General features: G+C 46.6%; 1 protein-coding gene across 1 annotated transcript in view; it reads left to right on the forward strand.

Moving 5' to 3' along the window:
• The window catches only part of PSMB2 (proteasome 20S subunit beta 2), a 404,353-nt gene extending 387,986 nt beyond the window's left edge, over nt 1-16,367 (forward strand). Inside the window, exon 6 of the mRNA XM_044059542.1 lies at nt 16,200-16,367. Within this exon, the coding sequence (XP_043915477.1) occupies nt 16,200-16,301 (102 nt within the window). The 3' untranslated portion in view covers nt 16,302-16,367. The remainder of the gene's footprint in view (nt 1-16,199) is intronic.
• The last annotated feature ends 224 nt before the right edge of the window (nt 16,368-16,591 follow it).

Below are 16,591 nucleotides of genomic sequence, written 5' to 3' on the forward strand. Positions count from 1 at the left end.
TCTGTTAGTCCCACCATGGTAAATCACTTCCATGGAAGGTTAAGGCTCACTCAGCTAGGACCTTATCCTCTTTGAGAACATGTTAGAAAAGAGTGGACTCTAGAAGCATTCTAGAGGCAACAGTCTGGACCTATGTTCAGATCTTCACAAAGGACTTGCTACAAACCAGATCCTTTTTCAAGGTCCAGGTGATGCTTTGATAGAACCATTCCCCCAGGGACTCCTAGAATCTTAACTTTCCAACCCCCAGGTTGGGAAGCTTTGGGAATCTACCCAAAGTAACTTGCATGTAATAGATGTTTGAATTCCTCACTGCCTCAGTGGTAGCACCCACATGTCATCTCCCATAGTTGAGGTGGGTATCATCCTTCCTCCTTTGTGGAAGCAAAAAAGCCTAAACTGGCTCTTCCTGTGACAGCTGAAGGCTTCCATCTCAGGATATGATCAGCCAAACAACTATCACAGAAAGAGAAAAGGGAGTCTGAGCTTTGGAATACTGGCCAGTAGTGGGTTACTGTGGCAGATAACCCAGAATACCACTGAGGCAGTGAGGAATTCAAACATCAGCTGTTACAGCTAAGTAGAACTTATGCAACTGTAGTTTTTTATGGTAGATTGATTCAGCAGGTTCTTTATCCACAAATAAGAGGTGGATAAGTAAAATTAATGCTAGTATTTCCCGATATTTTTTTCTTTCACTCTGGTTGTCTTTGGGGTTTATCACTTGATAAATGGGAAAATGCTAGCTGCCAGTACATTGTACTTTGCTTGGCTACTGTGGCTATTATCCTTTTGAAAATTGCTGGATGAGATTCATGAGTTTTACAAGTGATGCAAGGGTGGTGTTGAACATTGCATAGAGCACAATGTTGTCCTTTGCAGTTAAGGAATAATTGCTTTCTACAAACTGGTGGTGTGGTGGTTTCTCACCGTCTTCATGCTTTTGTATGTATATTTATTGTTTTCATGCTGCTGGTACTGTGGTGGTGGGTGTTAAGGACATGGTGAAGGTTCAAGTTGGAAGTAGTACCAGTATGTTTATTCCCATATGGTGTGAAGATAAAAGCTTACTGAGTCACGTCATGATGACTAGGTCACCTTTTAACATGCTTCCCGTTTGTACAGTGGAACCAAATTATTTTGAATTTCTAATAAGAAAAATAATTCCCAGGGTGGTTGTCCCTTGAATTTTTTGTATGCATCTGAAGTTTAAAGTTCACTTTATATGTTTTGTAAGGTAACAAATGTGTCTGCTGCCTAGGGTGCCAAAGTGCAATGGTACAACATCAGCAAAACACTTCATGCATATTTTCACTGCATTTCGTTAGGAGAATTCACCTGGCTTAATACCAGTTTTTTCCATTTCATAAGTGGCATCTTATGTATTCAGCATAATTATTCATGAAAAATATGCATGTGTGCATATGTAAGTAAACTGTCCTCAGATGTCAGGAAAGTAATTTTTGTCTTGCTTAAATTTGCTTTGTAGATTTTGGCACATTGTAAGAATTTTTAAGGTTTTGTCTTCGTACATCGTTTTGCTAACACTAGCCTTTAATGCTTATTTTAAGCAGTGGTGTCAGACTCAAATTATGTGGGTCTTAGGAGGTTTAGTTCAGTCAGCTTGAAGTTTTGTCAGTGCCCCCCCCCCCCCCCCCTCAAAACTCCAGTTTCTGAAGCTATGCTAACAGTCTTGTCCAGTCTGTATTTTATTTTGATTCAGCAATACATTGCTGATCTCTGCAGGCATACGCAAGTGCTGTATCATACTTTTTCATAGTCAGAATCAGAATGCACTGTAGAATGCATAGATCCATTCCCTGCTCAAGCATCTCAATATAGAGCTTGGCAGTACGTAGTACTGTTATGTTAACAATGTAAATAAAATGTTGGTTTCCACATGAATTTTTGACTACTGTATTTTTATCCCATGACTACACTCCAGTAGTCCTGAGGTTTTTAATACATTATTTCTCCCATGCTAAGTAAGCATTGTTTGGGCCTTAAGTTTTGATTTACCTGTCTTGGTGAGGGGAAATTTTGCTTGCCATCTGCAAGTTTTAGTGAGGTGTCAGGCTATGCACGTGTGTGTGTATCTCTCTCTCTCTCTCTCTCTCTATATATATATATATATATATATATATATGTAAAATGTGTGTGTGTAAGGTATAGTTAACCTGTAACCAGTGCTAATGTTATTTTTAATTTTGAAATAGCAAGCTAATTTCACTTTGGGTGCACCTGTAACTTTGTAGTACTCCTTGCTATTATTAATGCTTGCTTATTTTCTGTGTAATCTTACATTCTTGCTATTTTTCTATAATTTACAATGTGAGAGTGTTCAATCTCGCCATTTGTTCTTACACCTGGGTTCGGAGCCGATCCTCGGCTCCGTGTTGGCCGCTTGGCAAAGCTCTGCATCGAGAAGAAGCTCGAGACCAACCTAACTCCCACAATCCCCCTCTGCCTTTACCTCAGATCTAGTTTGCCGCTGCAACGTTCGCATCATTTTTGATGAGCTCGGACCACCTCAAAGCTAAGATTAATCATTTCTTATATTTCTTGTATTTTTTTGGATAAATAATTCTCTTAAAGTTGACTGTGTGTGAGTAGTGTATTGAGGGTTTCTCGGTTCCGTATATAGTTTTTATGTACTTAGAGTTATTCCCTCGGGGCCTACCACACCCTTTAACTTTTACTGGAGTTGACTATTGGATTTGACTTTCTTTACAGGATTTGACAAATTTTACTGGATTTGACAAGTTTTACTGGTTAATTGTCCTGGCTATTTCACTATTTACTGGATTTGACTTTGTAAAATGTCTGAAAAAGCTAAATCAGGCTTCAAACGGTGCCAATGTGGACAGAAAATGTCTGTCACAGACAATCATAGTTCCTGCGTCTACTGTCTTGGCCCTCTCCATCTGCAGGAAGACTGCTCCATCTGCCATTCTTTCAGTGGAAGGGTCATGACAGATAGGCGCAGGAAACTTATGGATAGGGGCCTTTTGAAGCCTGCATTCCAAGAGGCTCTGGATGCATCAGACCAGACATCTAAATCCTCGAAGGAATCAAAGACGTCAGAGCCCAGGTCATCGGCTCCGAGCTCTTCATTCAAAGTTCGATCACCGGTTCCACAGACTTCGGGGCCGAGTGTTGAACTGTTGTCAGTTACAGAGCCCCGAGTCTTGGAACCGGTGACGGAGCTTCCTCCTCCGGCACTTTTGAGGTCGGCTCCGTCTTCGATTCCTTCGACGCGTTCTTCCAGGCCCCTCTCCGACACCGATGTAGACCGCGTGGTGCAGAAATTGATGGAGAATACGGCCTTGTCCAAACTCATCTCTGTCTCCTCCCAGTTGGTGTCGAGACTCGAAGGCCTTCCCTTATCTCCACCTGTTCCTCCTCCGAGGCCTATCCAGTCTTCGGAGCCGGGAGAGGCTGATCTGGTGATTGTGGAGCCCTCGGTGCCGGAACCGTCTTTCTCGGTCGGCACCGTTCACCTCGACTCCGTCGGACCCAGTACCGGAGTCTCGGAGCCGAAGATCCATCCTTGGATCCGGGACTGAGAGTCGGACTGATGTTTCGGTTCCGACACTCCCTCTCGGGGCCTCGGCTCGGATCGACTCTGCTCCGTCCTCGGGGTCGTTGCCTTCTGTGCCTGTCTCTGGGATTCCTCCGATTTCTTCGGAACCGGGGGATACCTCGACTCGTGACCCGGGGGCCTTCGACCTCATGAGGAAGGTGTTGTCTACTCAGACAACCACTTCAGCAGAAACAGCTTCTCCTTCCCATAAAGGTCCGTTATCCTCCTCTGCACCCACAGCTATATCTAAGCGTCGAGCACCAGTGTCTCAGCCACCCCTAGAGGGTGCCCCCTCTTCCTCGGAGGCTTCATCAGATGCCCCCCCCCCCCGAGGAAGTTCCGAGGAAAAGATTGTGTAAGAGGAGACACTTGGATTCTCCACAAGAATCCTTGACATCGGACACTGACTTGGATGAGTCAGAAGGGTCCCCAAAATCACCCTCAGAGGATGTCTCCTTTTCTGACATCCTGGAGATCCTAAAACAGAGAGGTGATTGGCAATCCCTACCCCCTTCTGAGGATGAGTCAGTCTTGCTGAAGGCATTCGGTGCTCGCCCTTCCTCCTCCTGGGTCACACCGCCCTTTGATGAGTTAATGAAATTGATTGCTCGAAGGGCGTGGGAGACACCTGACATGGTGGAGCCAGTCCCTAGAAAGCCTAATAAATATATTACTGCCCCCCAAGATAAGGCTTATCTAACAAAGGGAGTGCCAGTGGACGCTATGGTGGTGGCAGCGGCCACGAAAAAGGAGATGTCTGAATCTTCCTCATCTGTCCATCCGCCTAACAGAGATTCTAGGACTATGGACAGGTATGGGAAGCGCATTTTTAGTTCAGCGGCTTTTTCTATGCGATCCCTGAACTATTTGACCCACTTTACACGGTTACGGAGGGATCTAATCAAAGAGTTGGGAGATACCCTCCAGGGTACTACAGATGCTGCTGTCTCGGAGAAAGTTACAGCACATCTCAATACCCTTACATTTATTGCAAACTCGTCCATGAGGCTGATCTCATACGCAGCCGAAGGGTCGAGTAGGGCAGCGGCTTCAGCGATTGCTCTTCGTAGACAATCCTGGATGCGCTTATGTTCCTTTGCGGAAGCCTTCAAGTCTTCCTTTACTAACGCCCCATTTGATGGTGCTACTCTCTTTGGCCCCAAAGTAAAGGAGACCCTTACCCGGTGTGAGCAAGAGGGAAAGACTCTGTCTGCTGTCAGAGTCCGTTTTTCCACCCCATCCAGACCGTACCCCAAAGGGCAACGTGGTGGAAAAATGTGGTTTCGAAAACCCCAAGGTTCTTTCCCAGGCACACAGGGTGATGCCCCCTCTAGAGGCAGAGGAGGGGGCAGAGGTGGAAGACGTCACCCTGGCGGCAGAGGGGGTCCGCAAAATCAAGGTGGCAGGGATACACTCCCCGGGAAACCTTTCCAGCACTCCTGAGAGGAGGCCCGACTGTCCTGCTCTGGAGGCAGTCGGGGGTCGCTTAGCTTTATACCCTCAGGCCTGGCAAAGTTTTACATCAGACAATTGGGTAAAAAGCATTGTTACCAGAGGTTACAGAATTCCCTTCCTATTGCCCCCAATTCCGCAGAAAAGACTCCCAGATGTGCCGCCCCATCTGCGAGGCCCTGCAGCTATAGAAATTTCAAAGCTGCTAGAAAAAAGTCATCCAACCAGTCCCAGCGGACCAAAGAGGATTCGGAACTTACTCAAGGTTCTTTTTAGTTCCAAAAAAGACAGGGGACTGGAGGCCAATTCTGGACCTAAGCAAACTCAATACCTTCATCAAGAAAGAAAAGTTCCGGATGGTCACGCTTCAATCGATCCTTCCATTCTTACAGAAGGACGACTGGATGTGCTCAATAGATCTAAAGGACGCATACTACCACATCAAAATGGCCAGGGCGTCCAGGGATCACTTGCGCTTCCGGCTGGGAGCCAGTCACTTTCAGTTTCGAGCCCTGCCCTTGGTCTGACCTTAGCCCCCAGGGTTTTCACCAAATGTATGGCAGTGGTAGCGTCTCACTTGAGACGCCTGGGATTCCAGGTGTTTCCGTATCTGGACGACTGGCTCCTTTCTGCCACCACCGAGTGTCGACTGATTCAGGCCAGGGATTACACACTACAACTTTGTGTTCATCTCGGAATTTCCGTAAATTTCGAAAAATCTTTACTACAGCCATCACAGCATATCTCATTTATAAGAGCAGAATTGGATACGCGTTGTTTAATTCTAAGGCTTCCCCCAGAAAGGATAGCCTCCCTACAAAACCATATATCTCTTCTTCTATCATCCAGAAAATCCCCAGCGAAACTGGTTCTGAAGGTTTTGGGTCTCATGGCAGCTTCTCTCATTGCGATACCCTTGGGAAGAGACTGCACATGAGTTCTTCAATGGCTACTGTTTGCACAATGGTCGTTCCAACAGTTACCCCTGACGCACGAAATTCACATCACAAACATATGCAAATCACACCTGGCTTGGTGGCTTCGGACTTGCAATCTTTCCAGCGGAAGACCATTTGTGCTACCCACGCCGACAGCTACGGTGACCACGGACGCTTCCCTGATAGGGTGGGGGGGCATCTTTCAGGGACAGACAGTCCAAGGCGAATGGACCAATTTGGAGTACAATCTGCACATCAATGTTCTAGAGTTGAGGGCAGTGTTTCTAACGTTGCAACACTTTGCTCCCCTTCTTCCTCTAGGGACAATTGCAGTTCAGACGGACAATATGTCCGTAGTCTGGTACATAAACAAACAAGGGGGAACCAAGTCTTATCAACTATGCAGAGAGGCCATGAGAATCTGGCAATGGGCGGAGTTCACGGGTCGCTTTCTGATAGCAACGCACATCCCGGGGTTATCCAACGTCATAGCGGACAGGTTGAGCAGAGCCATCCTGTTACCTCACGAGTGGTCCCTCAAACAATCAGTTGCGAAGGAAATATTTCGCAAGTGGGGCCAGCCTTCCTGCGATCTGTTTGTGTCTCCAATGAATGCCAAATGCAGAAGCTATTTTGCCCTATTACCCCCTCCAGGGGAAGTCCCCAGGGACGCTCTGGTTCACGATTGGCCCCCGGGTCTCCTATACGCTTTTCCTCCTGTTCCCCTGATTTCAAAATTTCTGCAGAAAGCCAGCAACCTGCAAAGGACAGTTATCCTCATTGCCCCATTCAGGCTTCGTCAAATCTGGTTTCCCTTTCTTCTGGCACACCAAATTCGGGAACCCTGGATCCTGGACCCAGAGCCGGATCTGCTGACCCACTCGTCAGGGGCTCTCCACCCGTCGCTTCTCTCCCTCAGACTAGCAGCTTGGCTGCTCCGCTTCCCTTCTTAGCCAGGTCTGATCTTCTATCCCCTGCAGTTCAAAATATCCTGGTGGCTTCTCATAAAGCTTCCACTACAAAGATTTACACTAGTAAATGGAAGCGTTTTGTGCACTGGGCAACTACACAACAACTGGATCCCGTAATAGCTCCTCTGAATAAGGTCTTGGAGTTTTTAACCGAACTGTTCCACCAAGGGGCTTCTCCTGCCACTTTGAGAGTGCAATTGGCTGCCATTTCAAACTTTCATGTGGGGGAAAGTGGGGCTCCTATTATGGCTCACAGACTTTGTAAGGCCTTTCTAAAAGGATCTTTCCATATTAGACCACCAGTTAGAAGTCCTACTTCACCTTGGAACTTGAACCTTCTTTTGTCACAGCTGATGCTACCACCTTTTGAACCAGCCTCTTCCTGTCCTTTGAAATTTTTGTCATGGAAGACCCTTTTTCTGGTGGCTATCACGTCAGCCAGGCGGGTATCGGAGCTTCAAGCTCTTTCAGTTAAACACCCTTATTTGATCTTTCACCCTGATAGAGTATCTCTTCGCACTAATCCATCCTTTCTTCCCAAAGTTTGCTCCGTTAATAATATTAATCAGTCCATTGAACTTCCCACCTTTTTTCAAAAACCACTCCAGTAAGTTGGAATATATGTTACACAAGTTAGATGTTCATAGACAACTCAGATTTTACTTGGACAGAACAAAGGATCACAGAAAAACAGACCAGCTCTTTATAGCCTTCGCAGACAGCAAGAAAGGGTATGGCAGTTACGAAACGAACCCTTTCCAAGTGGCTTTCTGATTGTATTATTTTTGTTTATACTGCCTCTGAGCAAACTTTACCTGTCAAGCCCAAAGGGCACTCTACAAGATCAGTATCTACATCCCTGGCTCATGCAGCCCGCCTACCGTTGGACACTATTTGTGTGGCTGCCACTTGGTCTAAACCACATACATTCATTACTCATTACAAAGTAGACAGGATTTCTAGGGACAGGGCAACCTTTGGTTCCACTGTGCTCAGGAACGTTCTCCCCTGAGTTCCTCAGGAACATGGAGCTAGGGACACTACCCAGGTGTAAGAACAAACAGCGAGATGGAACACTCTCACATATAGAAGTTATGTCCTTACCATAACGTTCCATGTGGAGTGTTCATCTCGCCTTTGTTCTTACATTCCCACCCTCCCACCCTCAGGAAGAACGTCCAGTTTAGGTGTCTGGTTTGGTTCTCCTGCTTCTGCCTTGAGCAGTTGTTGTGGCTATATTTTTCAGCTATGTTTGTTCTTGTTTGGCATGAATGTGTTATGCTGTCTTCTGTTGACTTCTGCAAACTAGATCTGAGGTAAAGGCAGAAGGGGGATTGTGGGAGTTAGGTTGGTCTCGAGCTTCTTCTCGATGCAGAGCTTTGCCAAGCGGCCGACACGGAGCCGAGGATCGGCTCCGAACCCAGGTGTAAGAACAAAGGCGAGATGAACACTCCATATGGAACGTTATGGTAAGGACATAACTTCTATTTTCAGTCCTTAACATTTATTCTGACTTTAATCCATACCTTTGTCTGTCCTTGATAACTTTATGTACAATTGTGCTGTGATGTGTAAAAATAAATAAAATGTGTCTCTCATTTTACTGTAAGCATAATAGTATTGAACTTTCTTTGCTATCATTGTAAATGTACTTAGAAATATTTTGCATGTATGTATGCACCATTGCTGTGACATTTCTTATTTTGGAAGTTTGTGTGAATATTATAAAATGCATTTGTTTTATATTTTCTAAAAAAAAAAAAAGTTCCCTCTGAAAATGGGCAATGCCCTGTAATGCTGTCCATGTCAGCAAACATAAATAAGTAAATAGCACTGTATTACAAAACACTGTCATGACTGCAGCTGGAGCATTAAATTACTCTTGTGTTCTAGACTACAGGAGAGTATTGGCATAATATATGAACTTTGGTACATATTGTAATTATTCTGAAGGTTTAAAATTATTGAAGTAACTTTGTTTATGTAGTTCTGTTCAGATTCAGTTATGTTTTAGTATTCTAGTGAATAAATACAACACGTAATTGCAAATATTTTAATATTTGATCTGAAGTAGTTAACTTAATTTGATCAGCAACCTGTGGGTTTCGGATCCGACAGCATACCAAGCAAAAAGATCTGAGGTCCAAGCTCCTCCCCCTACCCATACTACACTGCAACCTCCTTCCAGTCCTCAGATTTCGTTTGCCGCGGCTTTGCCAGCAAGGGATTTTTGAGCGTCACACAAGTTTGTCAGGGTTTTTCGATATTGGTGTTTGTGTGCCCCTTTGATAAACTTATATATATATATATATATATATATATATATATATATATATATATATATATATATCATTACCGGGTTCTTTTCCTCGCTAGATATTTGCGTTTTGTAAGTTAGAAAGTTGTTAACTTTCTGTCAGTGTAGGCCCCCCCTTCCCGCCCGTAGAGTTTGTGTGTGTGTGTGTGCGCGCACGCATTTATTATGTCAGAAGGTCAGAAAGTGACTTTCTCTACGTGCACAGAGTGTGGCCACAAGCTGTCGCCAGCCGATGGTCCCACTCTGTGTGTACTTTGCTTGGGGGTGCCTCATTTGTCATCCGGCTGCAAAATCTGTGCGGCCTTCAACCCCAGAGCCCTGTGAGATCGCAGGAACAAGTTGATTCTGGTAGGTCTTCTACCCGCAGATTCAAGTTCTGCTGCTGCTGCTTCCACAACTTCATCGCCAGCCACGACTGTGGCTGTCCAGCCTTCCGGCCCTCCTCCCCTGTCAGGGACTCACCCTCCCACCTTTCCACAGGGAGAGAGAGAGAGGCCAAGAAAGAGAGAATGAAAGACAAACACAGGGAGACAGAGAGACAAACAGAAAAGGAAAAAGAGATAGAGAGAAGGGCCGCAAGCTGCAGGCCGAGTTTGATCCAAAGGCCCCTCCCACTAAGGTGATTGTCTCCTGATAAAGTTACTAGGCCATCCTCTCCTCTGCTCTGTTCACCACATTTTTCTCTGTAGCCGGAGGAGGCTCGACCACCCTCGAGGTCATCTCTGAGTCGGCCCTCCTGACCGGCGTCTGTGGCATCCTCGAGATAGACTCTGAGCATCTCTGAAGCAGACATGGATCGGATGATGCGAAGGTTTTTACAAACTCAACTGCAGATGGGAGTGTTGCTGTCCCCCCACCGTTGCAGGGAGTTTGGCTCCGTTTTTCACCCCGATAGCTCCTTCTCTGATCCACCATCGGATTTCTGAGTCTATTGGATCCGAGGAGCCCCGGAGTCAGGGGGTCGGCGCCGATGGTACATTCGGCCTCAACGCTGGCCATGTCCTCAAGTCTGTCGGAGCCACTTTCGGATCTGAACTCTCGAAGCCGAGAGTTGGGTGTCTGATCCAAGGGGATGAGTGTGTCATCAGTTCCATTGTGGTTGGGGCATACCATCCCTTTTGGTCCGGCTGTTCCAACTTCGGCTCTGATCCCTTTATCGGATCCGAAGGTCACGGCTACCCTCACCACCAGTTTCAGAGAAGCCAGTTCTCCTTCGGCGTTCGTTGTGGAGAGGGTTCTCTCTGAAGGATCGAGACCCCTCACTCTTTCCTCTTGGTCCATCCCTGCCCCCTCGCAGTTGGGTTTGTCTTCCGTCATCCAGTCCCCCCAGGGACAGCCTGTGTCTATTGCACCCCAGCCAGTTCCCCTGGAGGAACACAAAACCATTTGTGAGCCATCCCCGGAGAGTCCACCCGAGGAGGTTCCTCACAAACGCCAGTGTAAAAGGAGGCACTTGGACTCCCCCCCCCCCCCCCCCCAGTCCCTCACTGAGGATACTGACTTGGAGGAAGGGGAAGGTTCCCCCAAATAACCCCCCGAAGACATCTCCTTCGGAGACATAATGGAAATCCTTCACCAGAAGGGGATGGTCCACCCAAAAACCTTCCTCCGACGAGTCTGTATTCCTGGAGGCATTAGACACAGGTCCATCTCCCTCTTGGGTGTCCCCCCTAGCCAACCCTCTGGTGGACCTTATCACCACCAAAGCTTGGCAGGAACCAGACACTGTGGAGCCAGTACCCAAAAGGCCTGACAAAATATTGAGCCGCCAGCAGATACAGCTTCTTGGAGCAAAAGTTCCCCGGTTGATGCCGTGGTGGTGGCGGTGGCCACAAAAAAGGAACTTTCCCAGGAAAGTTCCTCGGTCCACCTCCCAAACAAGGAGTCCAGGGTGATGGACCGCCTTGGAAAGCAGACTTTTGCTTCAGCTACCTTTACTATAAGGGTGCGGAATTAATTGGCCCACGTAATTTGACTGCAGCGGGACCTTGTGAAAGAGTACGCAGAGTCTCCCCCGGAGTCCATGTCGGCTGAGGATAAACAGACCTTCTTGACTCGTATGGCCACTCTCAAGTCTGTGTCCAATACGTCCATGCATCTAGTCTCTCACGCCACCGAGGGAGCTGCGAGGGAGCTGCTAGGGCTAGCGGGTCTGGTATCGCCTTAAGGCATCACGCCTGGCACTGTCTTTGCGATTTCTCTGAACCCTTCAAGGTCTCCTTTGCTAACGCACCCTTTGATGGTTCGACCCTGTTCGGGAAGACTGTCCTCTATACGCTTGTCCAGAGCGAGAAAGATGGGAAAACGCCGTCCGCCATTGGGATCCACTTCTCTAACCCTCCAAAGGTCCCTTTTCCAGGAACCAGCGAGGGCAAAAGAAGCTGTGGTTCCGGAAATCTCAGCAGTCCCAGAATGCTCAGGACTCCTCCCCCAGAAGTAGAGGGGGACAAGGTGGATGCCGGCCCAGAGGCAGAGGGGGGCCGAAGAACTTCGGGTCACGGGAACCGTTTTCAGATCGACCCACGCAGCAACCCTGAGGGGTTGCCCGACTGCTCCTCTCTGGAGGCAGTTGGGGGGGGGGGGGTTTGATGCACCTTGCCCAGTTGGAGTCCATCACGACAGATCACTGGGTGCTTCGAATAACATCCAGAGGGTATTCTATTCCCTTTTTAAACAAACCCCCTTACACAAGGCACCTCCCGGACGTCCCACCTGCTCAGAGGGAGGCCGCGGCTTTAGAAATACAAAAGCTGCTAGAAAAAAAGAGCCATCCAGCAGGTGCCCACAGACCAGTCCGGATCAGACATCTATTCCAGGTTCTTTTTGGTGCCAGAAAAGACGTGGGACCTAAGGCCGATTCTTGTCCTATCAGCAATGAAGTTGCCAAGGAAAAGTTCCGGATGGCCACACTTCAATCCATCCTACCCTTCTTGCAGGAGGAAGACTGGTTGTGCTCTATAGACCTCAAGGATGCGTACTACCATATCCTGATGGACAGGTGATCCAGGAGGTTCCTCCGCTTTCGGCTAGGGGCCAATCATTATCAATTCAGGGTCCTACCCTTCGGTGTCACCACAGCCCCCAGGGTGTTCACCAAGGTCATGGCAGTTGTAGCAGCCCACCTGAGACTTCAGGGCATTCAGGTCTTCCTGTACCTGGACGACTGGCTCCTCACCGCTCCCACCAGGCATCTACTCTTACTAGCCAGAGATTTCTTTCTCCAGATATCACCTCGGCTGGGATCACCATAAATCTCAGGAAGTCTTCCGTACAACCTTTTCAAGTTTTAGACTTCATAGGGGCGAGAGTAGATTCTCTTAAGGCCAGGGCATTTTTGACTCCAGACAGACTACACAGCCTGGCACTTCATGTGTTAGCGCTTCTGCAGTCCCCTGCACCCCCAGCGGAATTAGTCCTGAGAGCCTTAGAGTCCATGGCAGCAGCTGTCAACTTGATCCCTTGTGCTCGTCTGCATATGAGAGTTTTACAGTGGACGTTGCAAGTTCAGTGGTCGATACTACATCAACCTCTAGATTTTCCGATCCCTCTGAGCAGTGTGCGCAGAAATTCTCTCATGTGGTGGCTCCGATCCCGGGATTTGCAGGAGGGACGTCCCTTTGTTGCTTCCCAACGCCAAGCCACGGTGATCACGGATGCCTCCCACCTAGGGTGGGGGAGGCACTGTTCGGGCAGGGCTGTCCAAGGCACGTGGACTCAAAGCAAGACCGTTCTGCATATAAATGTTCTAGAGATGAGAGTAGTCCTTTTAGCGTTGCAGGCCCTTCATGCTTATCTTCCTCTGGGAATTATTGCGATCCAGTCAGACAATATGTCAGTGGTCTGGTATATCAACAAACAGGGGGGAACCAAGTCTTATCCCCTTTGTCGTGAAGTCATGAGAGTTTGGGAATGGGCGATCTCCGCCAACCGCTTTGATAGCAACGCACAGTCTGGGTCGGTCCAACATCTTGGCAGACAAATTGAGCAGAACTATCCTTTCTCCCTACGAGTTGGTCTCTGAACCCTTGTGTAGCGGAACTGATCTTCCTCAAGTGGGGTCAGCCTTGCTGCGATCTCTTCGCATCGCCATCCAACGCGAAATGCAGCGAGTTTTTCGCTCTAAGCCCCCAGAGACACTCTTGTTCATGCTTGGCCACCCGGTCTTCTTTATGCGCATCTCCCGCTCATGACAAAATTCTTACAGAAAGCTCACGGTTGGGGAGCAGAATTATCCTCATATCCCCATTCTGGCCTCAAGTCTGATTTCCCTGCCTACGGTCTCATCTCATAGCTCCACCCTGGGTCTTGGATCTCATTCTGAATCTGATTAGTCACCCCTCGGGAATGCTTCCTTCGAATCTGGACAGCCTGAAACTCACAGCTTGGCTGCTCCAGTTCCACTAGTTGCTAGTATTCCCGGTATCTCTTCCCCTGTTAAATCCATCTTGGTTGAGGCACATAAATCCTCTACCAGGAAAATTTACTGTAGCAAATGGAGACGTTTCTCCATTTGGGCTTCCAGAGAAATCTGGATCCTTCTACCGCTCCGATCCCAGCGGTATTACACTTTTTCTCTCGTATCTTCCAGCAATGAGCCAGCTATTCCACAGTGAAGGTCCAGCTGGCAGCTATTTCCCATTTCCATGTAGGGGACAATTTAGGCTCTCTCGCTGCTGCCAGAATTTGTAAGACCTTTATGAAAGGAATTTTTCTTCTGAGACCTCCTATTAAGAATCTGTCCGCACCGTGGGATCTGACTTCGGTTCTTCAGGCCTTAGTTGCGCCTCTTTTCGAACCCTCGGCATCAGTTGACTTAAAATTCTTGTCATGGAAGACTGCTTTTCTGGTAGCTATCGCCTCAGCCACGAGAGTGTCGGAGCTTCAGGCTCTTTGTATGAAACCCCCATATCTAGTGTTTCATAAGGACAGGGTGTCTCTCAGAACTAATCTGTCTTTTCTCCCTAAAGTTGTTTCTGAGACCAACATTAATCAGTCTATTAATTTGCCTGTTTTTTTTTTTCCCTAATTTTCAGAACAAAGGGGAATACAAACTTCATTTGCTGGATGTTCACAGGCAGTTACGTTTTTATTTGCACAGGACGGCGGTCTTTCATAAATCTGATCAACTTTTTGTTTCCTTTGCTAAGCCTTTTTTAGGGAAACCAGTTTCAAAGGTGACTCTCGCTAGGTGGATTTCCCTTTGTATCCTACAAGCATATAGATAGCTTGGTTTACCAGAACCAGTAGGAGTTCATGCTCATTCTACGCGTTCTGTGGCAATGTCTGCCACATTCTGGTCTAGAGTTCCCCTGGATGACATTTGCTCAGCGGCTACCTGGGCATAGTCTCACTCTTTTATTACTCATTATAAACTGGATTTGGTGTCTAGAGGAAGGGCTTCCTTTGGCTCTGCAGTGCTCCGGAATATCCTTCCTTAAGGGCCTCCTAAGATTTCTGGTAGCTGGGGACTCTGTCCCACAGGTTGCTGATCAAATGAAGTTAACTACTTCAGATAAAGAAGTTATGTACTCACCATAACGTTCCATCTGAGTAGGTAAACTTAATTTGTCAGCAACCGTCCCTCCCTCCTTCCCCCTGATCTTGGCGGTTATTTCTGCTGAGCTGTATGTTCAGAGTTCATGAGCTTGATGTTTGTCCTTGGTTCAGGGGTCTCAGGTTTTAGTTTGTTGGTAGTCACGTGTGGAGTGGTAAACTCGATCTGAGGATTGGAAGGAGGTTGCAGTGTAGTATGGATAGGAGGGAGGAGCTTGGAGCTCTGATCTTTTTGCCTTGGTATGCTGTCGGATCCGAAACCCACAGGTTGCTGACAAATGGTTTTCTGAATTTATCATCACTTTGCGCATATAAGACGAATGATCACCTTGGATTTAATACTGATTTCCATCTTTTTACAGAGTAACCCCCTGCACTCTGTTCCCCCAGTCATGTACACAACAGCACTGAGATCACAGATATGGAAAAGAGGAGATGCTTACGTAATCATTTTTCCTCTTCTCTGAAGTCGTATATTCTCTGAGGTGTTAAGCTGAGTGTGTGAGGTGTAGGAGACATTCACTCTGGAAAAAAGTTAACACTTTAGCAGTTGAACAGATTAAGTCTAGGAAGCACAAGTCTTCTCTCATACTTTATACCTACGTTTTGTCACTTTGTAGCTTAAGTTCCATCATGTATTTTGCACCGTCAAGTTCCATGATGTATTTTTCTCTCAAGTTCCATAATGTATTTTTTTAATAAAAGTAGACTTTTTGTTAAGGATATGCCCTATAATTCTGCTGTATCCCTCTGTGATGTCACCACAGGGATAGTTTGTGAGTGCGCCCATAGACTTCAGTGGACGGACACACACGTGTGCGCGCACACACACGTGGTATAACCAAACCAATAAAATGTGCGGTATACCCCTGCCCAATCTGTGTTGTTGTCACTGATAGTAAAGTTCACTGAACTTCTGGTGACATCAGTATAGTGGAAAATATTTCTACATTTAATTGGAATAACTGGAGGCAGAAATGCAGCATGTCAGTGGAGAGAGACTGCATGCCATGATTCTTAAGGTAGGTCAGAAAGTGTGTGGGAACCCATTAATCTGGTACACTGCTGAAGTGTATCCTATTGTCAGTTGAATACCAGTTTAAAAAGGTGCAGGTACAGATGCAGTCAGAGTTGGTGGTTAATGTTGATTATTTGAAGCATCGTACTGTTTTCATATATGTTGTGTGATGTAAATGAAAGCCCAAAAGGAATATGTTAATGCAAGAATACTGTAAATAGCACTGAATATACATTTTGGGCTAGGCATTGAATGTAAAACTAATTTGAAATCAGAAAACATTGCTGGAGTATTATAATCGGATAGATATATCTGTAAAAACACAATGCAAAATAACCTTGTATAACAGTCATGTTTTTTATTATAGCTTCAGAAACGTTTCATCTTGAACCTGCCGTCCTTCAGTGTTCGGATCATTGACAAAGATGGCATTCAGGACCTTGAGAAGATCACCCTCAGAAGTGTTTAATTTTTTTTGTTGTTTTCTTTTACACCGGGAAATGTAGTTAATCTTTTAAATAAAAATGGGCTCTGACTTTTGTGTGATTCTTTTTAGCTGTGCTGAGTTATTTTGTTTAACACCATTTATCCTAAGCAGAAAACTAAATAATTCAGCAGTACTTAATTGTAAGTACTGGACACCAGCAATGCATTGCATTTCTTCCCAGAAGTTTCAGGATTGTAAACCCATTTAGAATTGTTATAGCAGAGAGCTGGCATCCAGGTTTCATCGTGCTCGGTAATACCAGTGAAGTCTAG

This window comes from Protopterus annectens, chromosome 1.part2 (genome assembly GCF_019279795.1).
Source record: "Protopterus annectens isolate FY-2018-M chromosome 1.part2, PAN1.0, whole genome shotgun sequence".
Lineage (NCBI taxonomy): Eukaryota > Metazoa > Chordata > Ceratodontiformes > Protopteridae > Protopterus > Protopterus annectens.